Source organism: Pyxicephalus adspersus, chromosome 1 (genome assembly GCF_032062135.1).
Source record: "Pyxicephalus adspersus chromosome 1, UCB_Pads_2.0, whole genome shotgun sequence".
Classification (NCBI taxonomy): Eukaryota; Metazoa; Chordata; class Amphibia; order Anura; family Pyxicephalidae; genus Pyxicephalus; species Pyxicephalus adspersus.
In genome coordinates this window covers 149569332-149592776 of record NC_092858.1, presented here as the reverse complement: position 1 = coordinate 149592776, position 23445 = coordinate 149569332, and the positions used below count along the sequence as shown (strand labels likewise).

At 37.7% G+C, this 23445-nt stretch overlaps 1 protein-coding gene across 3 annotated transcripts in view; it reads left to right on the top strand.

Moving 5' to 3' along the window:
* Nucleotides 1-22894, top strand: part of ZSWIM7 (zinc finger SWIM-type containing 7) — a 63022-nt gene extending 40128 nt beyond the window's left edge. For all 3 annotated transcript variants that reach the window (XM_072430933.1, XM_072430916.1, XM_072430926.1), the window contains exons 5-6: nt 17633-17737; nt 22590-22894. In XM_072430933.1, the coding sequence (XP_072287034.1) occupies nt 17633-17737; nt 22590-22697 (213 nt within the window). In that variant the 3' untranslated portion in view covers nt 22698-22894. The remainder of the gene's footprint in view (nt 1-17632; nt 17738-22589) is intronic.
* Nucleotides 22895-23445: the final 551 nt, after the last annotated feature.

Genomic DNA, 23445 nt, shown 5'->3' with positions numbered 1-23445 from the left:
TATCGCTCAAACGATCGTATCTATTGTGTGTACAATATCTACGAACGATCGTGTCGTTATCTCTATGTGCAGGATCGGTGCTATACGATTGTTCGTAGATATCGTGCAGGATCGTTTGTCGTTCGTTTTCCAACGATTATAATTGGAAGTGTGTACGTAGCTTAAACTAATATGAGAATACTGATACCAATACACAACAAACTTGGGCCAGGTAAACAGCTATTCAGAAACAGGGTAGGCGTCCGGGACAGAAAACAGGATCAGAGAACACAGCAAGGAGCAGGCTAAAAAACGGGATCTGGCCAGGGAAGAGCAGGCCCTTAAAGCGTACCTAAACTCAGAAACTTCACTTTACATAAAAAGGTAGACAACTCTTTTATGTAAGATAAAAATTCTGTTTTTGTTTTGTTTTTAATAAAAAAGGCCCACTTTAATAATTCCTTCACACTGCTCATTTGCAGTGATATAGTGATGGGGTATTTCTTAATATGTAGAGAACATCTTGAACAGTAAGCTTAAAGTAAAACTGTGACTATACTGTGGGAATTCAAAAATAACATATTATAACAAGCAGTAGAAATAATTTAAAACAAATCTTCACTGACCTCTGTAGCTGCAGGCACCATTCAGTAATTAATCTTCAAATTTTGAGAGAAAATATATTCACTTTCCATTCTCATATAATTAATAACATAGAGCAGGTACACAGAGCTGAGGAGCAGAGTGCCAAATGCAACTCTTGAGTAGATGCTTGAATATTTTGAGGTTCACATATGCAGCTGCAAGGCTCAGTGAGGCCTTGTTTAAAATGTATTAACCTTATGTCAATACATAATTGTTTAATACATAATACATAATCAGTTTAATGTCCATTGCCTGCCCAAAGTATTACTTTGAGGCCTACTTTGAATGCAATTTTTGCATGGCTGAAGACTGTACCTTTTTAGGCTGTGGAACCAAAGTCTTCATGTGCTGGCTCATAGATTTGTATTCAGATAATGGGCAGTACTTCTATAAAGGAGTTGAGGCATGTATGTATGATGAGTTAATAGGACTCCCCCTGTGTACATATAGAGGTCTATAAATGTTTCACCCAAGATATATACAGCATACCAAATTGTATTTTGGATTCAGTTAAAAAAATTTGTGAATCCTTGGTAAAAATTGTCTGAATCTTAGCATTTATAAATAGAACTCATATTTATACACTTTACACAGATCTTTTTAAACACCAGCACAACATATTAACAGATCTTATTTTAAACACAGTAAGACAGTTTTCCCTTTAAGAAAGTGTTATTAGACGCATCGGCATTAGAGAAAAACAAGCTCTTTAGGCATGTTAGTATGGTAGACAGTAGCCTTAATTTAATTACAAAAGCAGATGGCAAACAAACTTCCAATGTCGCTTTGGAAAGAAGCCAAGTATTGTAGAGTTCAGTGCTCAGTGAGTGAACTGTTCTCCTTTTGTATCTGTAGGCAGGCTGAGTGAGCACAGAATGATGTTTAACAGTTCTGTTTATTTGTATTGAAAAAACTGTGTATCTGAACGAGCGGAAATCTGACGGGAGACCCCCTGTGTATGAGATCTCATGGCATGTGACCATCACATCTGCTGACCCAATGTCCTGCACGCTATCATTCCAGATAGTTATCAGCATTTCCTTCCAACAAAACACATAGGGTGTCTTGTGTAATCAAGCATCAAACCGTGTACTTAATGAGGGAGCTGAGGACTGTATGTATGTAAGGTAGTTGTCATGGTCTCTAAGAAATACTTCTAAAAGTCTACCTATAATTCAGGTCACACATTAACAACCTTCTATTACCTACTATTTTTTGCTTAACACTTAAAAAATTATAGCATGATTCTTCTTAGGTTTATTATTGATAAGGATTTAAAGCAACCAAAACATTTTGGTGAGTACCATAAGTATAATAGAACACAAATTCTTTTTGGAGTAACAAATATTGTTAAAATATTGCATTTGCTGTCCTAAAAAGAACATCTAGAAATGATAATTGTGCTAACGCCACTCCCTGCAACATCTTAACTACAATGTCTCCAGATAAAAAGCAGTGAACCATTCACCTTATACAGTTAGGTGTATAAATATTTGGACAGAGATAACTTTTTTCTAATCTTGGTTCTGTACGTTACCACAATTAATTTTAAATGCAACAACTCAGATGCAGTTGAACTACAGTCACTTCATTTCAGGGGCTCAAAAGTAATTGGACAATTGAATCAAAGGCTATTTTTCATGGGCTGGTGTGGGCAATTTCTTCGCATATCATTATCAATTAGGCAGATAAAAGGCCTGGAGTTGATTTGGGGGAGGGGGTGATGCTTGTTTGTGGAAGATTTTGCTGTGAACAGACAACATGCGGTCTCCATGCAGGTGAAACAAAAAATCTGAGAATTTACTACAATATTAGGAGTGGCAAAATCTACACTTTGATACATCATGAGAAAGAAGCAAAGCACTGGTGTACTCAGCAACGCCAAAAGACCTGGACGTCCACGGAAGACAACAGTGGTGGATGATCGCAGAATTATTTCCATGGTGAAGAGAAACCCCTTCACAACAGCCAACCAAGTGAACAACACTCTCCAGGAGGTAGGCATATTGATATCCAAGTCTACCATAAAGAGAAGACTGCATGAAAGTAAATGCAGAGAGAGCACTGCAAGGTGCAAGCACCTTAAGAATAGAAAGGCTAGATTAGACTTTATACAAAAAAATCTAAAAAAAAGGCAGCACAGTTCTGGAAAAACATGACAGATGAAACCAAGATCAACCTTTACCAGAGTGATGTACAAAAAAAGTATGGAGAAGGCATGGAACAGGCCATGATCCAAAGCATAGCACATCATCTGTAAAACATGGTCAGAGGTATTGTGATGGCTTGGGTGTGCATAGCTGCCAGTGGCAGTGGGACACTAGTGTTTATCCATGATGTGACACAGGACAGAAGCAGCCGAATGAATTCTGAGGTGTTCAGAGACGTATTGTCTGCTCAAATCCAGCTAAATGCACTCAAATTGACTGGGAGGCGTTTCATATTACAGATGGACAATGACCCAAAACATACAGCCAAAGCAACCCAGGAGTTTATTAAAGCAAATCAGTGGAATATTCTTGAATGACAAAGTCAGTCACCTGATCTGAACCCAATTGAATATGCATTTCACTTGTTGAAGACTAAACTTGAGACAGAAGGATCCACAAACAGACAGCAATTGAAAGCCCCTGCAGTAAAGGCCTGGTAGAGCATTAAAAGGGAAGAAACCCAGCATCTGGTGATATTCATGAGTCTACAGGCTGTCATTGCCAGCAAAGGGTTTTCAACCAAGTATTAGAAATAAGCATTTTATTTTCAGCTTTGTAATTTGTCCAATTACTTTTGAGCCCCTGAAATGAAGTGATTGTGTTAAAAAAGACTTTAGTTCACATTTTATGCAATCTTTTCGTTCAACCCACGGAATAATGCTGAAAGTTGTTTCATTTAAAATTTATTGTGGTAATGTACAGAACCAAAATTAAAAAAAAGTTGTCTCTGTCCAAATATTTATGGACCTAACTGTAGCTGCATAACTCCAGTAGGAGTAGGTGGAGTAGTGTCACCCAATGCGTGGGTGTCTAACCTCCCCTTTACCAGACCATGTTTTTTTGAATGGTATTCGTAATTGTTATTCTGGTAAATTTGTAATTCTGGTATGGTATAAGCGTAACAATGTTGTACTATCTGTAGGTTCCTGCAGTGCTCTCAGCCAAACCAAACTATGCTGTGGCGTCCCACACTGGACATCCTCGACTAGCTGTACTCCCTGGGAATGCATGTCGGTGGACACATACAGATCCAGCCAGGGAGGATGGACTCCTTAACCGGGCAGAGTCTGTTTTAGACTCAGTATTTTTGGTAGTAATAGTGGCTGGTGATGCGACTTTGTACCAGCTACCTTGCTAATAAGCATTTGTATACTATTTTGCTTTATACATTTGCCTGGACCTGGATTACTCTTTTCCTGCCGCCTGTTTTAACTATTTGCCTGGACCTGGATTACTCTTTTCCTGCCGCCTGCTTTAACTATTTGCCTGGACCTATATTATGGTTTGTCTGCTGCTTGCCCCAACTATTTGCCTGGACCTTGAACAATGTCCCACCTTCCACAGGATCTAACCTCTTTTCAACATATTCTTCTTTTCTTGTCTTCTGGGCACCACCTGACTTCACACTAAAGCCTCCCCGTGCCTTCTTCTCCGATAAAGTGCCCCTGAAGGCCATGATCTGGTGACAATTTGCAGCAAAGAGCCCAGCAGCTTCTAAGACTACTGGCCCATCACCCTATGTAAGGTGCCCTGGTGTACAAAAATTAATTTTGCCTTTTAAATTACAATATCTTTCACACAGATATTGGTTCAAAATTAATAATCATCAATATATTGTAACTAAAACACCAGACAAAAAACAACAAGGCATGCAGCTGAGAATCTAAAAACAGATTGTACAGACTAGATGTTAATTTTGGTGCAGATGATATGTTGTGCATGGAGGTCAATGTTGGTTTATTAAAAAAATATATTACATTTCAGTATTTTTATTAAGGCCTAGCAAAACAAAAAAATGAAATTCAAGTAGCATCAGACATCGCATTACATTACAGTTTTTCTATAATGACAAAACAAAAAAAGGGAATAGGGAACTTCAACTCCAAAATCTATAAAGCTTCATGCATCAGGTTATTCCTATAAAAGTGACATAGTGAATGCTTGAGCACCAAGTTCTATGTAAATTGGCAAGATTGGGGTTTTCAGTATACCAGACAGTCTATCATTAACCATAATCCAATTTAACTTGGTTTCATAATAATTCAGGGGAAACATGGCTGACTTCCAGTGCAGCTATTACATTTATTGTGAAAGTAAGGAACTAAATCTTGTATGGAATAAATATTCCTTTACAAAAGAATCAGTGCATCCACTTAATTCAATATTTGGAAAGTGTCAGTTAGGAGCTAAAATAAAACAAAAAAGGCATTGTAAATAAAACGATGCTACAATACAGTGACCCCTGCAGTATTAATTTTCCATCCTTAAATGTCATCAGTGTCCAGGTTAGAGGACAGCCAGCATCATTCAGCCCTATTCTTTGAGCTGAGACTGGTATTGAGCTACCCTAGCCTTTGATTTGCCAAAAAAAAAAGAAAAGCAGCACAGTGATTGACCTACACTTTTACATGAATTTCTCCTGGTTGTTAAGCAAATTACCTAATCTGCTATATCCCAATGTTGCAATTTAGCTTAGACATACAATAAATCTTTTGTAATAAAAAAAAATAAGCAGAGCTTCAATTTATTTGTCTGCTTAGTCAGAGGACTAAAAACAGTAGGTGACCCTGCCCTCACTAGTACAGCCTGACACTCAGTACGATTGAGCTAATTTCAGTTTGATCAACTAACGTAAGCTCTGCGTCTCTCTGTGTACAAAGCAAAGCTGTAAATTGTACTGTGGATGGATATTTCCATAAATAAATGTGACAGGAGATTTCTTCAGTCTGGCTCAGTGCTGTATCTGCGGCTAATCCTGCAAGCTACCAGATTTTATATGACATACCCTCAGTGCTTTCCAAAGAAGAAACTTGTAAAATTCTTTAACACTTGTTAAAAGTAGTCTGCACTGAATGACTGCCTATGTGAGTATCAACAAGTTTAGTGTTACAGGCCTAGATTTTGTATGCAACTATAAGTAAGGGAATAGATAAATCGGGTTCTTGCATCACTGTTTTACTTGTAAATATGTTCTTTAAAGCAGGGTTGCTTAAAGTGAAACTAAACCCGATGTACTCACCTGTCCCCGTTCCCACGCATGGAGCCACCATCTTCTTTCTTTTCTTCTTCCTTGCGATTCCCAACCATCTTGATTGGCCAGGAGGACATAACTCCTGTGTAAGCGTGGAGGAGTGCATTCATTCCCAGGAATGCACAGAATTTTGGAAATCCTGGCAACCAAAGCTGGCACAGTGCATGCTCAGCTCAGCCTTTTTTGCCAGAAACCTGCGAGCTATCAGGCAGGTAGGAGAGATTATTGAAGAAAAAACGTCGCTTTAGAGATCCAGCCTTATACCTTTATTATTTGGTTCCTATACCCTCATGAGCTATGGCTACACATAATTCAGAACCTCTACTTTAAAGCAACACTATGTTTTTAAGATGCTGAAATTGTGGGCAATAGATTTACTGGATACAGTATAATGGCAGCAGTAGAAAGAAAGCCCATATCCAATTGTGACTAGCCAGGAAAGCAGTGTAGGTCCTAAATACTGATTTTTCAGGGCATGAGAATGCATGGAAGCCCCAGGGAGTAATGCACAAAACATTGAAATTCTGACAATACAGTGCACCAAGCTAATACTTAGATTTTTTGAGGGGGCTGGTCTGAGAGCCAATTACATGAGAGTTTCAGTTAATTGATCATTAAGATTATCAGATTACCAAACCAAGTGGTTGGGGTGAACTGGAACACTAAAGGTTTGTCTGAATGAAAGTAAATACTTGAACACGTAAGTTTTATTCTCTTTATGCATTTCAAACTGATTTAAAAGAATTTTTGCAGTGCACCTAAAAAAAAAATTCTAACGTGACAAACTACTGTAGACCCTTGAAGGTGCCTGCTTATGATATTAGAACACATTCCACAGGGCTCTTGATGTGCCTCATGTACATAAAGTCAAATAGCTGCCATTCAGATTCAAACCTACTTGGGAAGTTAGAATATCACAGCAGATGCTGAAACAGAGAGGAGTTTCACTGCACAGCTATAGAGCAGTCTGTGCTGTCACTCCAGTGGATTACACAGAAAGCAAGTTACGATAAACACACTGAAATTTTTCACTTAACTACAGTTGTAAAATTTTCTGACAAAACTTAGGCACTCCATTGTGTTAATTTGTTGCCTTAATTTGATCTACAAATATTAGCATACAAAGTTGCATATTGTACAAAAACTTTCCAAATGTGCCTAGTGTACATGGGTGTTCTGTATTTTGACAAATGTAATATTGTTATGATTTTTACAAACAGTGCAGCAAATTGGAATGTTGCTTATGATAGCTGTATGAAATAACAGCTGACGAGGCATTAAACAGTCACACGGTTTGGCTGCAAAAAATTCTTAGTGGCCAGTTATTAAAATAGCATTTGTAATTAGAAATGCTTAAAGACAGTATTGCCTTTGCAGCAAGGGTGAGAATACAGTATATAGATCTATCATCTAGGGCAGGGGTGTCGAACTCAAATCTGGCCCGCAATGTCCTTTTATTTTTGGCCCCCCAAGGAATTCTAAAGGTGAATTGCATCTGGCCCTCCTGCTACTAGGTATCGCAGTGAGTGATACCGCTACTACAATTCCCGTCATTACTTGCATCACGGTGTGGCCCCTGTTGTTCTGTTCTATAGACGCAAATAATGTCGGGAATTGTAGTCTCGGCATCACTCGTGTGAGAGATCTCTGCCCCTCCCCGGCCCTTCTCACACATCATTTACAGGCAAATGTAAAGCAAGGCAAAAAAACAAAGGCAAATGCAAAAGCCCAGCTGCACATCTATAGGGATGCTGGGGATGTCTTTCTGTGTGAGAAGGCTCCATGTAACAATGGGGAGTGGTGAGGGAGGCAAAGAGGGCAGCACATCATTCTTCTTTGACAGGTGAGCTGTAGCTTTCCTGTCACTATAGTCTTGTAGTGCAATGTCTATTCAATGTTCTGCCATTTAATTTCTCATTAGCTCCGTTCACTTCTGTGTCATACTCGGGGTATATATAAATAAATATATGTTTAGCATTTTTATTGTTAGTAGATCATTTTGATATAAGAAAATTTTTTGGAGTTTAAAATGTAAAAAAAAATCTTAGGCCTCTTTCTCTGCTGTGGGCTTGTGCCCGATTAAGTGTTGAGCGGGACATCTTTGTTTCCGTGTGGGAAGGTTTTGTATCTGGTGAGAAGGAGAAACTTCAATTTTTTTAGTGGATTTCGGGTTTGACGCCCAACTTAGTCTAGGTTTTTGATTTTGGCCCTCTGTCTGTTTGGGTTTGACACCCCTGATCTAAGGTATCTCAGGGTATACTTTGTGCCTTTGAAGTTATATTTCTGTACAAGGTCTCCAGTGTTCCCAAGGCAAAATGTGTATATTTTGCCTTTTGTAATGGAGAATTTAATTTGTATGCCTTAAAGTATAAATCATAAGTATTTCATACTCGGCACAATGATTATGGTCATTCGCTGATAAATGGCTGATAGACAATTAGAACAATAGATACAATATAAAGACAAGTTGTATTACAGTGACAAAAGGTATACATTCTTTTAAAGGACCACTATAGCAAAAATAATTCTATTTTTGTAAATGTGAGTAGTTAATGATTTATACATTTTAGCAATAGTTTTTTTTTTTTTAGTGGCTTATTTTCTTATTTTTCTTATCATTGAAATATAAGTAAACCCAACAAATTGACTGTTTCCCAAAAGCTCAAAATATAAATGTTCAGTAAGTTTTATTAAATCCATCCCCTGCAAGAATTAAATACTTGTTTTAGTCTAGGGCTGATGTAAACTTACTAATACTTACCTCACTTCTCATGGCCAGTGTGCTCCTTCTCTTAATCTATGATCAGGCCCTTGACGTTCTTCATCTACAATTCAGGTTGCCCTTGCATTGTAGGGGATGATGTTCGTGTGTGCAGCTCCAACCAAGATCCGCTAATGGAACAGGCTGCGAGGGACAAGTCGCAGGGGTGTGTGGGAAAAGGTAAGTAAAATATTTTTTGAATCACCATAGACATTTAGGTGTGGGGCTAGTTAATTGTTTTTCTGAACTTTCATGAGTTTGGTTTAACAAGGGGGAAATGTTGTTGGGCGGTGAGCGCATACCATAATCAGCAAGTATGCACAACATGCTTAGCGATTAGGGCATAGGCTTACCAATGTGCAGGCGCCATGCAGTGATAATACGTCCAAGATCCAAGAAGCCACCATCTTCCCAGTGTCTCCTTGATGGAACTCCAGCTGTACGGAGATCCTCTTCGGTCATCAGATGGCCACTGATAATGTAACTCCTGCACACACAAAATTCAAGATCTACACCATATGGTGCATTGTAGAGCCAAAAGAAAAAAAAATCACCAGGAACCAGCATGACATTGTTTTATGTGTGCACTATGGCAGCAACATATCTAAACAGAAGGCTTTCTTCCTGCTTCAACATGTAGACTAACCTCTCTGTGATCATTAAAGGACATGAGGCAAACATTGCCTCTTGCCAGGGGTATGATAGCTTTTTATTTATTTTTGTTTTAAACATTCTCTATCAAAAGAAAAAAAACTGCTGTTGTAGCTGAGAAGTGTTTAACCAGAGTTAGGTGTTATGGTCATCACTTCTGGATTTAAGAGAATCAATTAGGTGAGGTTAGTGCAAATGATCCACATGAAAAAAGTGTTACCTTTTTGAAGTTCATGCTGAAAACTATGTCAAATTCTTATTACATCCCCATTTCCCATGTTCATGACCTTAGAGCAACAGACACCAAAAGAATGTCATTCCTTCCTGTCACTGCTTTGCCATTCTTTATTTTTGCTGATGAGCCTTCCTCTGTGACAAAAGTTAAAAGAAAGATACTATCAACGTACAACAGATTTTAATATGTATACATGGGCTTACAATTATGTCAGGGATATGGGTCAAGTTTGAAGAAAGCTGAAGCCATTGACCTCTATACTCCCTGCAGCTCCTGTTTCCTTCTTAAAGAAATCCAAAAAAACAATAAGTGGGAAAGGAAGTGTAAGAAAATGGTGACCTATAGATGATCTGTAGGCATGTATCTTGTCCTAATTTATCCTATGCTTTAAACCCCCAACAATAATTGCAGCTCTTTAATTATTAGTACATCACTAAATGTAATTTTAAATGCAAGCAGTTTAAGTAGCTTTACCTGATATCAGCATTGGCTTTACAGCAGGACATGTGTGAGAGAAAGAAAAATTTGTAAAGAATCAATTAGTTCACATGCTGAAAGAAGCATGCTGATTGGAAGAAATGCAGGGTGACAGAGAATTAAGAGATAATGTGCCGCTGCCATGTGAAGCTTTCCTGAATTGGGGTGGTGCCGCCATCTTCTTTCTCCTTCTTCCGTCTTCTTCCTATGCCACCCAATCCCACACTGCACAGGCGGAAGATCAGTTAACGTAGGTGGGATAGCAACAAAATCAATTGCCTTGTTCAGTGAGAAAACATGGTGTAGACTGGTCAGCCTTAAAGGGGAGATTGGTCAAGCTTTTGTGTTTTGAAAGGTGATTGCAGTAAGGAATGCTTTACGAAGCCAGAATAATAGATCTGCTTGGAATTCACCTTTGAATGTTTGTCCCAATATTAGATCTTTGTTACCAGTACTTGTGTGTTCTTTGTTGTAAGGCAGCGGTGTATACATTTTATTTTTTGTTTTGTTTTTTTGCGTTTTTTTCCTCCTGTGTAACTACTGCATTTCACAACACAGTATACACAACACCAGTTCTTAGCCATATCTTTAAATCTCTTTTTCCGGGGGCATCTTCCTCCGTATCAGACCCGTGGGAATGTTTGAAAAAACAAAGCAATGCAGCCTTGTTAATAGGTTTATGATAAACAGAGGCCTGACTGTTTATTTTGCATTATGTGTGTATGTTAATGCTGCAGTATGTACATTAGAATCGGTACGCCCATCATAATTTCACGGTTGAAGCAGAATTGTAAACATTATACTCTACAGCCTAATAAACAATAAGCCATCTGTATCAAAATTTTATTAAAAAAAAAAAAAACAATAATTCTTGTGTAAGGTTTTTTATCTTGTGCAAGTCGTTTAATGTAGTCATGGAAATTATGAATGGATAGTCCCAACTACCGCTTGCACCTCTAGTAGCTAGGCTGTCTGTACAAGTCTAAAGCCTCAGAGAAAGGCAGATGCAATTTAATTTGACTTCATCTGTAATTGTCAGCCTTAGGACCCATCCCAAGCCATGAAAAGTTTAATGTCAGAACATCAGCGGCCATTAGAGGCTTTGGAATTGTAATGCTGAATGGTGAGTTCCGGGTGAAGGACCATGTATAGCCCATTAAGGATAAATGTAGGTCAGTTTGTTTCCTTACATAAGACCCACCATACATTATATATGTCCAAGTGGATTTGCTTTCTGTCACTGCAGATTTGTATTAAATTGTTATGGGATTAAAGGACGTATGTTTTTTGCTGACATTTGTGTACTCTGTTCACAGTTCAAAAGATCGTTACCATTAGATGCTTATATACAATATTTTATCCCATCCAAAGTCATTGCTCTTTCCAACTTTTAGATCAGGCTTTTGATGTAGATAGTGAGTTGATTTATCTGGATGTAATTTGTTTTTAACGTGAAGTGAACATCGTCTGTTGATGTTGGCATGTGCTGATTTTCATTGGATTACTTTTTTTCTTAATAAAATAAATTGGTGACCCTGTGACAGTCTAGATGTATTTAAAATGTATCTTAACCCAAGAAAAAAATTAATACATTGCAGCAATGCACCTTTAATCTCTCCTGATGATCAAGGCGGTAAGCCCTATGTGGCAATACTTTTTGCATACTGTGTATGTGTATATGTGTATATATATATATATATATATTTATGGAGAAGCAAGGCTATCACCCTAAGACCAAGAGTGTTTAGTACCACACAACCCCATTTTCTCTCCTTATCTTAACAACCATAGGTTGAGGTGTTTTATGGTCCAGAAAGACATAGTTTGTGTGTTTTAGGCTAGTCTAGGCTTTAGGCCAATGATCTTTTTGGCTATTTTTAAGGGTGACATTCTTCCCACTGACCACCATGCTAATATACTGTGAGCTGTAGATATAGTAATTATTGTAGGAGGTTCCCTGGAGACCTAAAAGTGTTTTTAAGGGTGCCCTATGTTAAAATGGTTGAGAAAGGTTGTTTTTTTTTTTTTCAAAATGTTTTTATTAAATTTTTTCAAATTTACAGAGACAAGTAAACAAGCAAAACCAGTAGGGTAACATGACACAAAAAAATCGGTATTATAAACCTCTATGCCATGCAGAAGAGGGGTACTATCCAAATGCCTAATTAACGGTTCCATCGCGAGATTGAACAAAAGGGGGGATAAAGGGCATCCCTGTCTCGTTCCTCTCTTGAGGGCAAATGGGGGGGACAAAAATACAGGCGTATGTATATTCGCGAGAAAGGTTGTTTTAACTGAGTGAAGTAGACTAAAAGATCACAGCAAATTGGATTTTTACCAGAATCACCAGGTATTTTTTTTTGCACTTATTGAAGTCAATGTGAATACAAAGGCAACTTGGAACATCTTAGAAACAGCTCAGAAAAGTATTAGTACTAATTATTGTGACACCCTGTTTGAGAACTTTATATAATAATACCCCCCCCCAACAACAATAGTATCATTATGCTTATATTTTCAAGCTAATAATTATGAGTGATATTTTTCTTTGTCGATGCTACTAGACAAGTGTTTCTCAACACGTGGAACCCTAGGGTTCATCAGGTGGTTGCTAGGGGTTCCTTGAACAATTTGCACCTCTCAGGTCACCAATGATCTTTTTGGCTATGTGTAAGGGTGAAATTCTTCTCATTTGCCAGCATTGTAAGACACATTCTTCCCACTGAGCACCACACTAATGTACTGTGAGCTGGGGTGTCCCCATTGGAAGATTTCATGTCACGTTGTGATTGTGGTCCCCAGGGCAAATAGTGAGGAAGAAATCCTCTGTAAAAAAATATACAGACCTTCCAATTCCTTTCTTCTATATCCCAAAGCCCAGATACTTCTAATTAAGCTTTACATTAACTTTAAATCAAAATAAGGATAAAAATACATTCAGAATACCCTATTCCCAGGATTCTTTAACATCATATTCTATGGGGAGAACAAAGATCTCATAGGCCAGCATCATTAATCACTGTAGATCCTTAAATAAATGCTAAGTTGTTGACTGTTAAAGCCATAGGGAACAAGCTAGTTTGGAGAGGCAACACAAATTAACCCTTTATGTCTTACACTAAAATGTTAATGCGCTTACACCAATGTCCAATAAACTGGACTGGGCTATACTCCTTTTGTGAGAACAAAGGAGGCCTTCTTAAGGCAGAACTGCCCCTGATAGCGTGGATGGCGAGTTTATATAAAAATAAATATGATCAGGTAAGTAAGCTTATTGTAGAAACATCACCTGTCCCTTCTGCAATGAAGGACCTGTCTGGGGATAAGATTTTGTTTTGCTTGTTTAGTTCCACTTAAGTTATTGTTATTTCGACCTTAACCAAACTTTTTTTGTAGACACTAAAATAAATTGTGTGTTTTGAGTTTTTTTGTCATAATATGTTTTCTTCTAGATTATACTGTTATGTGTAAGTGAAAAGTTTGCTTTTTAAAAATAAGGTAATATTTTTAGGATTGATGATCGCTGTTGAAATCCAACTAACGCATAATATTTGGGTGATGGGAGCAATTATGTGTTTTTGTAGTCCTGTGCATACTTGTTTCTTGGCGTCATGTGACCAGCAGAGAATGACAGGAGCCACACAGATTTCTCAGTTTGGGAGCTGGCCCAAGTACTGAAATCCTTCTTTACACATACAAACTTGGCACTCCTGGTAGGCGACAAAAGAGATTGTTACTGTTTGCTCTAGACACTGTTATGAGAACAATTGAGGATTAATTCATCCTGTGAATTATTTCCCTGTGCGATTATATTACATTCTTTAGCCAGAATTAATGTAAGTTTACTATTGCAGGCAAAGCAAAATTGTGAAACTATTCTGGAATATTTTGACTTCCATTAAAGAGCTGTTTTGAATTACGTATAGAATAATCTTTTTATTTTCATCTGATTTGCTTGCCATAAAATGTTTGTGAACCTATGCCCAGTCTATGCTAAATAAAGCTTTTACATGGTTTACACAGAATTTTTGTGAATGAATTACTTCATAGTACAAGTGGCTGGATATGTCAGGGAGGGTGTGCTCCTCCTTTTAAAAATGCTAAATGCCTGGCTTAGACTGATTTCTGTATGTTTAAGCCACTGTCCTGGGACCAGCATTCTATAAATGATGTCAGAACTACTTATCTCTATACTTGTTCTGGGTCAGATTTGAAATCAAAGTATTGATATGACAGGTTACCACATCACTGCTTGCAGAGAGTGAACACGTCCTATTCACTGTCTAGTGGTAAGATCCCTTGAGAAGACTGTGGAGGTGTGAGATCAATGCAGGAGGAACCAGCCAACATGGGCATTCCAGGGCGTTTGGATCTGAGGTCCCCAGTGCTCGAAAGAGACCCCGACAAATTAAGGTGAGTATATCATCCTTAACCAGGTTAGAATGATTGAACCAGTATGGGATGGGTTAGAGGGGGAGGGAAGGATAGGATGGGCAATTATTTTTGCTACATGGCACATTTCGGTGTTCTTTTATTATAGTGCTATATTTACAAATTATACAAAAGTAAAAGAATCTTTGAAAACAATCACAATTCTCTAACTTGAAACTTATAGGTGGGAATGTTGCAAAAAGAACTTTATTAGAGGATTAAATCTACATTCAGATGACATTTACCTGACATTTTATTGACACTGGTTGATACACCAACTTTGAGGTATGCTAGTAACCATTGAATCATCCTTAAGTTTCACGCGGGTGGTGTGTGGTGGAACAGGTTCTTCTCTGTGGGTAGTGACATTTTTATAATGTTAAATAAATATTTTTGTTGGTATTATATATTTAGTATATTTCAACTTCTCCCTGTTGTGCAAATATCAAGTCAACATTGTTATAGAGATGCCTTTTATTTGAATCCATTATCTAACCTGTGTGTAGTCAACACACCTAGTGGGAGAGAAGATAGGGTTGAGCTGAACTGGAGAACTGGAGGAAGTCCTGAGCACAACTAATGCTAATGCCAGTATCTCTGTAAGGGTTCCCATTTATCCAGTTCTTTGCTTATCTAGTAGTAGATAGACACATTCAACTTGTTCTTGTAATGCTGAATATGTTTCTCAGGCTGCATTTTCAAGAACCGAAGAAGCAGCTTGGAAGGATTTACATTACAAGAACAAGTCCAGTTGAATGTGACTACCACTAGATAAAGCTAATGCCATGTATTCCATTGTATTTTACCATGGTTACATAGTTATTAAGACTGTAACCTTTCACTAAAAAAAGGCAGTTTCTGGGCCCACTTTTCAAATCACCAAATCTTAATAGGTAAAAAAAATTATACCAAGCCCTTCCAAATTGATTGGTGTGATGTCACTGTAAGATTCATCTGGAGCAGGCAAAATTGAGCGAAAAGACACTTCAGTCCATTGGAAGTGTGTCTTCTTGCAAGAATTCTGCTGCTCTTCTCTCCACATAATTTTTCTCAGAAGCATACAACCAGTGTCCTTCCCAGAGATTACTTTTAGCCAGGTGGGTGAAGGTTGTAGCCGGATGGTCAAAAAGTGGGCAGCCACAAAAAAATAGGGTCGAGTTCAATCATCAAAGAGAAGAGGAATCGTGGCAGAAATACAGTGAAGAGTTCTGAATGATGGTACATAGTGGTCAATTGCCAACCAGAGGTGGCTGAAGTACTGAAATGGGCAAGGACAAGTTTACACCTACCTCAGCCTGCACATTTGACAGCTGGTGGCAATGAACAGTACTAGTACCTTTTGCTGACGTCCCTATTCCTTTCCTGTGGATCTGCCCCAGGGAGACGCTATTGTGTAGTGTCTCCCGAGAGGCAGTGTTTTCTGGCATGAGGAGGTAGTAAATGCACCACAACCTAGCATAACTATACCTTCTCTATTCAAATAGACAGTATGATTGAAAATATTTACAATAAGGTTTTGCCTTATACCCCTCCATACTTTTAGAAATATTTAGATTCTAGACAGTATTTCTGGGAACCCAGTTTTACCTAAATGTTCAGGGCTAGTAACAGTTTGAGCTACGAACTGCCAAGGAGGATTGTTACAGAACTTGTAGGCACATTCACAGGATGCGGAGCCATCCTTCATTTTCCATAGCTATCAGTTGGATTAACACTTCTAGAATCCAGCAGTTATTTTCCAGGGCAGGTTTCTATTTGATGAGTCATCAGGGGGAAAATTGGCACTTTCATACAAAAGGTCTGCAAATTACATTATTCCATTATTTTCCACATTGGGAAGGTTGTTTTTCTGAAATGCACAGTGTATGAGACTGATTTATATATAATCCAGGCTTGATAGAAGTATTTCAAAACGTTATAAATAAAACCTAGAACTATTAGCGTTGCTGTTTGTAATCCTTAACTGTTTGTTTTAATTTGAATGTTTTACTTAAATAGTTTCCTGTAAAATTTTGTTTGAAATAACATTTTCTGTTCCTAAAAATAAAACTTTGTTATTAGCAGTACGGGATTGACCAGATTAAATGTTTTGCTGTCTGCAGGACTATTCCGGTTTCTTTTGAAATGGTACAAAACCAGGTATTACAGTCATGTAATACATTCCCACAAACTAGGCGGCTGCTGCTTTGTCTCCTTTAGTTGTGTAGATCTATGTGCTTGTAAACATTTTTCAAGCATCGCCATATGCAGAGCAAGACTTGACTTCCTGCCAGCAGTCAGAATTAGAACTTGGCAGCTGTAAACAGTCAGACATTTCCTCGCCTGGTCCTCTGGGGATGGTAAATGGGAAAGAAGAGTTTCTCTGTGTGACATGAGCTGAAGCCAAACTTGCTGCAGATCATTCACATAGAACAGAAAATTAAATAACATTGTGCAGGAATTTTGAAACATATAATTACTGGGAAAGAAGTGGGGTGTGTTTCATAGTAGCCAATCAGATGTTCTGCTTTAAAAGTAACACATGTGGTTGGACTTTACTGCTTTTTTTTTTACCAAATTCACTACATTTCTCTTCCATGCTTCTTTAGCTTAATGTTGGACTATGTGTGCTGCATTGCAGGTAAATCAATAGAATATGCATACACATTGGTATTGGAGTTCATTGAATTCTCTTGTGTATAAAATAATAAGACACGATCTTGGGAGGTAAAAAATGGTCCAAATAAAAAACCTCCTTTTAAGTTCTAAAAAAATTTAGTCTTGGTTGAGTACATTTAAAAATATTTTTGAAGCCTAAGACCACTATTGGGATGCTCCTGCTAGTCTGTATTCTACTGTACCCTTTGGGAACAAAAAAAACTCATATTTTAATCATCCTGTATACCCAGTTCTTATTGCGTGACCTACATACAAATGATATATGTATATACCTGAGTATAAACCCTTTTTTTTTTTTTTTACCTAAATATGCCAAAAGAGAAACAAATCTGAGTTTATGATTGGATTACACCACTAGATGGCACTGTGTCCTTATGTAAAGTGTATATCAAACTCAGGCAGTCTGAGACATTATTAGAGTTTATTACAGTGCAGGCCATTAGAGTTTTGGTACTATGATCGTATACATAATGCATATATTATTATTCTTTTGAGCTAAAGTATTAATAAAAATTGAAAACTGTCTGACAAGCTACTTTGTTGTCTTGAATTAGGTTACGGGGAGCTCTGGAAAGCTCTACATATGCTACAAGGCATGCCACTACTGTTCCTGTCCTGCCTTCACTTTTTCTGTGCTCCGGAGAGGTGACAGCATGCTGGTAAGTGATATATATAGGGCCTCACAATACATTTTTGGGTCTCCATAGTGATATTTAATAGACTGAAAGTCCCTGGTGAAACCCCAGACAGCAGTACAAACCTGACAATAAATTTACACATTATTGAGTCTTTTTTTGAGACTTAAGCTACATACACAAGGTAGATAATCGTTACCCATGACAAAAAATAGTGATTGTGTTTTGGAAAAAAAAAATTGTGCATCTGCAGTGAGTCCCTGTCACTAAATGACTGACAAGAACAGCTGCCATGATTTCTCTTGGATGGGATGCAGCGGGGTGCTTCCTGCTTGCCTTCCTCTTCTCCTCCCTATAGAAGGGATTAGTTTTAGTGTGTACAGCACTCTAGTGACAGAAATTTGATGTCTGTACAAAGCTTTACTTTTTTGGGTGCAGTCGGGTCAGAACTGGGGGGCAGTGTAGTTACAGTCAGTCCTGGCGTAGTGGGGTAGAACACGGAATGAAGTCACTGTTTTGTAGAGCTGTGAGGTGAAGATTTATATTTTGGAAAATCTATACATGCAGTTCAGTAAACCTGAAAAGCAGTAGATGGCAGGGCAGCCTCTGCTTCCATTTAGGCTGGCCTAAGCAGAACCAGAGACTGCATGGCAGAGATTGGGTGGTCCGTACAAGCCCACAAACAACTGCTTTTCAGACGATTAGACACTAAGTTTGAACCAGTCAAAAAAGTGTTTTTCCATCGATCATTTTCCATCAATAATTTTCACTATCACTTGGTAGCTCATTGCAAAAAAACACTTTTATTTGTTGATATTATTGATGGATGAAAGCGTTTGGAATGTTGCATGTAGTATAGAAACAGACAATATTTACATCTGTGGAAAATATGCCCTTGATTACATTAGAATAATGTTTTACATTGGTCTCCTGCAGAATTGTTTTAGGTGGAGGCTGTCTTGTATTATCCTATTATTTACAGTGGCAGTCTATATATAGAAGTTTGATTTTGTGCCTTAAAACCTAATGTGCTTTCTCCCTATATGCCTAAGGCATTATTTTATAGCTCTTATGTTATAAGCTGTTATAATTTGTTAATACTGTGCTCTATGCTGTGCCTGGCAGTAGTCATCACACTAATGAAATAATTCCCTTCCACGTGACATAGTAAATAAGCCTTGCTTGAGGGCTTGATCAATATAGAATTAAAGTGAATACATCATTTGGACATCAAATTCTTCCTGCTTATAATATCAATGTAATTTAATGCCATAAGTAAGACATTAAGAAATGTTCAGTGAAAAAGAAAAATCTGAGTTCATTAAGGCCATTTGGCTGGCCTTATTGACAGCCATTGCTATGGTGACAGGGTGAATAACAGCTCGATTTGTGTCAGCCTGAAACATATTGGTAGCCATAAAGAGAAAGTCCAGCTGCAGTATGTCATCTGTCTGGAGCCTCAATCCCTGAGAACCAGTGAACCATATATGAGAGAACAAATCCTTGCACATAGCATATTGTTATTCTTGACACAAAATAACTGTAAAATACAACGAGGCCACATGTGTGGGAACTAAACTGATCTGGGACCCCACAAGAAAACATTCATGTTTATAGAAAGCAATTGCACAACTGCTTCTTATATCATACTAGCTAACATCTTAATAACAGACCCACAATACTATATACAGTTAAACTGATAGCTTGATTTATTCTGACTTAGTAACCGTCCAAATGAAAAGACATGGCAATCATTCATGTAAATTGTAGTATTTGCCTGTTGGGTGATTACCATCAGGTTCAATCACTGATAGGCTTCTAGCGATGGTCAGGGACACAATGGTAAAGTCTCTTCTCTAGATTTCACTCTTTGCTAAGGTTGCACAACTTAAAGCAGAACTGAACTTATCACTACCCACGGTATCCTGTTCCTTCACAGGGCACTGCTATCTTCCCTGTTCTCTACTTCTCGTAGGTGTTATTTTTTTTTGGTCAATTTGATGGCTGTGCCATGCCGGAATGACGTAGCACGTAGGTGTTCATTCATTCCCAGCATCCACAAGGGAACCTGGGATTGCTGGGATCACTTGGCAACCAAAATAAACTGTTCATGTGCAAATTTGACAGCTTGGCCCTGGACAGGTAGGTAAGAGCAATTATTGCAGAACTTCTGAGATTCAGAGAGGTGGCCTGCCCCTTTCGGTAATAACCACCTCTCTGAATCTCAGAAGTTCATAGTGGGAGATTAGTTCCTTTGACTTTGACTCGATTCTATCTTGGGAGTTTCACCTAAACCAAACAGCCAAATATATCGTTGAAAAACACATGTGAACTTTTGAACCTGCCAGTTTAAATTATGTTCAGCCAGTTATGTATTTTACAAACTCAGGCAGGTAACTTGGCTGTGTCTTAATCCACTTCTTAGTCAGGCAGGTAATTTGGCTTGAACCATTTTCAGTTGCCCCATTTCTAGTCTACTCAGTGGACAGTAAATCAGCATCATCAATAGGTAGGCAGGTGATCTAGGACAGTATTAGGGAAGGAAACAAAGAAAAGGGTGAGGCCATCATCATGGCTTTACAGTATGGCATAGGTATGTAAATCATAGATAGAAGTTCAAATCCTTTGGAAAGCAAAACATTAAGAATATACAATTTGTTTTAATCAGTGTATGGAACATGGTTTCCATGGGAATCATGTAGGTGCAGTTTTGTTTGATATATAATACAGATTTAGCTGTACCCATTTGTTATCCTAGACCTGTTTCCGGGAGCTGCACTGACATCAGAGGTGAATAGAATTTAGACATATTCGCAAGCTGTAAACCCTTAGCCTAAATCTTCTATATTTTTAGCTTTAAAGAGAATTTGCCAGGTGTGTCACCCAATCAGGTGTGTCTGAGGTATGCATGGTATCGGTGTCACAACCAGCCTGTGTAAACATTACTTCTAATTACTGTTTAAAGAAAAGTACATTATTCATCAAATACCTTGGTAAATTAGGTACATTTGAACAGAAAATAGACAGTGCCAGGAGCATTGTTGGCAAAGTTTGGTTCAACTGGCGTCACTACAATTTCCTTATGCTGCCGGCAACACCCAAGTACACCTGATGTTTCATTCTATTTTTCTTTATTGTAAAGTGCCTAAGAGATGGTTCAACTAATTTTTTTTTGTAATGGTGAATGAATTTTAGTACTTATCTATGAAGCTTCTTTAGTTCTGTTGATTCTGTAAATTCTGTAGTATTAATGGCCAAATGGATAAGTTGATGGGAGACACTTGTAATAAAGGGACATTCTTTTCAAGGCTGGAGAGAACTACAAGTTTGCAGTAGGCATGTAGGAGGCTATCTACCCCAAATTGAAAACAAAAATATCATATATGTGAGTGTTCTGTATATGAAGTACCAGTTAGTCACATTCTAAGCAGAAAACATTAAAATTAGTTGTATTTGTTTTACAGAGAATAGAGGTTTGATAAACTGTTGCACCAAGACATAGTGTTCAGAAATATTCACCTATTACTATTTTATTTTAAATTCTCAATTGTAAAATTTAGGTATTCACTGCAGCACAAGTAGCCTCACAGGTTACTTGTGCTGCAGTGAATAACTAAATTTTAGTACTATTCTACACACAATAATGGGGATATTGAACTATTCGTTCTATTGTATATAGATTTCAATATAAAATACAGTTGTCATCCCTCATTCTCTATGGTCAAGTATGTGAATGAGCAGCTAGGAGTGAGGACAGATTTAGGACATCACTGCAAGATAGATATATGATTTTTACCAATGTGCATTCATTGATCCACAACACCACACTGGGAGATGGAATTTACAATAACATGCACTTGATGCTGATTTGGAAAAACATAATCAGTCTGGGACTAGAAGTATATTATTCATTTAATCTGTATGGCAAGCCAAGCACAGTATATTACATTTAGCACTGAAAAGACAATGGTTTTGATACTATGTGCAAAATAGGTAAATGTAACCACATTATTTTAGAGTTTCAATGGTCAATAGATCTAAATTAGCACAATACTCCTGTTCTAGTTACTTTAATTTTTGGTTAGTATCCTATAAATGTATTAATTTTTGGAGGTGCAGCAATTATATATATTACCAGATTACCAGCACCAGAAAAATAAATAAATTTAAATAAAAAAAATATACATTTATTAATATAATAATATAATATTTAATAATATAAATAATAATTAAAAAATATAATATAATATATATATATATATTTTTTTTAAGCTATATATATACACGGTATGTATATATATATATATATTTTTTTTTAAGTTCTTGGTATATTAGCATGCATAATACATCATTGTAGAATGTTTCAAATGTCGACAAATAATTAAGACCTACCTAGTATATTTGATACACAGACAAGAGCATTTACACAAACTCAAACAAACATGCAGACTAGAAAAATTGCAGTGTTCCCTAGCATTAATGGGCCATGTTGATGTGCTCCTATTGAGGTGGTGGACAGTGTAGTTCGCTGTTTGGATTTTTTTTTTTATGGCTCTTACAGACAGAGGCACATGTTAAAAAAGCAGTTGTGCCCAGTAATATTTAACAATGCAGATCTCCTAGTGGTAAGATAATATTCTGCATTTGCTACTGCTGTCTGGTCTTGTTGGTTCACCCTGAAGTATTAACAGTTCTGTCTGTCTCTTGACCTCTGTTGACCCCATTCACACTTGTGCAGGTCATAGCAAGAAACCACCTTATTTGTTATTAGATCTTTCTTTTTGAATATACCTTTATAATTAATGTGAACTAGCGCTACAAATCTCTGAAACCTATTATGCTTTTAAGACATACTTCTCTTTGCCCTTCTTTGCAGTGCAAACATATCCTTGCCGTCTACCTTAGCCAGGCCCTAGGAGTGTGCCAGGAAATGACAGTGTCCGACAAGCAGATGAGCGAAATTCTACTCCCTAAAGAAGACTGAACTGTATGTTGATCTAGAGAGACTTCTGTTAAGTGCGAGACTGTGTGATCTCTTGGCAAATCTGTTTTTTTCCTGATCAAAATCTGCAGAAGTATATCTGCTGTCTGTTACATAACCTATTTAATGTACAGCGCTGCGTAATATGTTGGCGCTATATAAATCCTGTTTATTAATAATAATAATAAATCTACCATACAGCTCACATTTATTTTTCCTTGGATTTCATGAATTCACGTCTTAGTGCACTTTGTAGTACAAACTTTTTTTTTCTTTATACAGTCATCACATACCACCTAAGAGTTGAAATCAGGCTTACAGTACAGGATAGGAGGGTGTAGCAATGTGGTGGTTTTGCTATGAAAGAACAGGTAGGAAATGGGGTGGTGACATGGAGGTTAAAGAATTGACAGCTCTGAAGAGAGCTGTCACCTAAGCTGCATACACATCAGCAATTATTGTCGTTGGAGTGGATCTTTCACGATCCTTTCCAACGACAAAAGACTGCACGATGCATGAACGAGTGTTGTACATACAGCACCGTTCTGCTCTATGCAGAGGGCAGGGGGAGAAGAACAGAGCGGCACTCTGTTGTGGGCCCTTCCCTTGCATTACGATCGTTCATCATCCGTGGATCCGCCAGGACGGTCATTCCGACGATGAACGACGGGCGCTGTAAACACGCCCGATTCTTGCCCAATCTCGGCCCTGAGACGATTATTGTGGGAGAACCATTGGACGTGTGTATGTA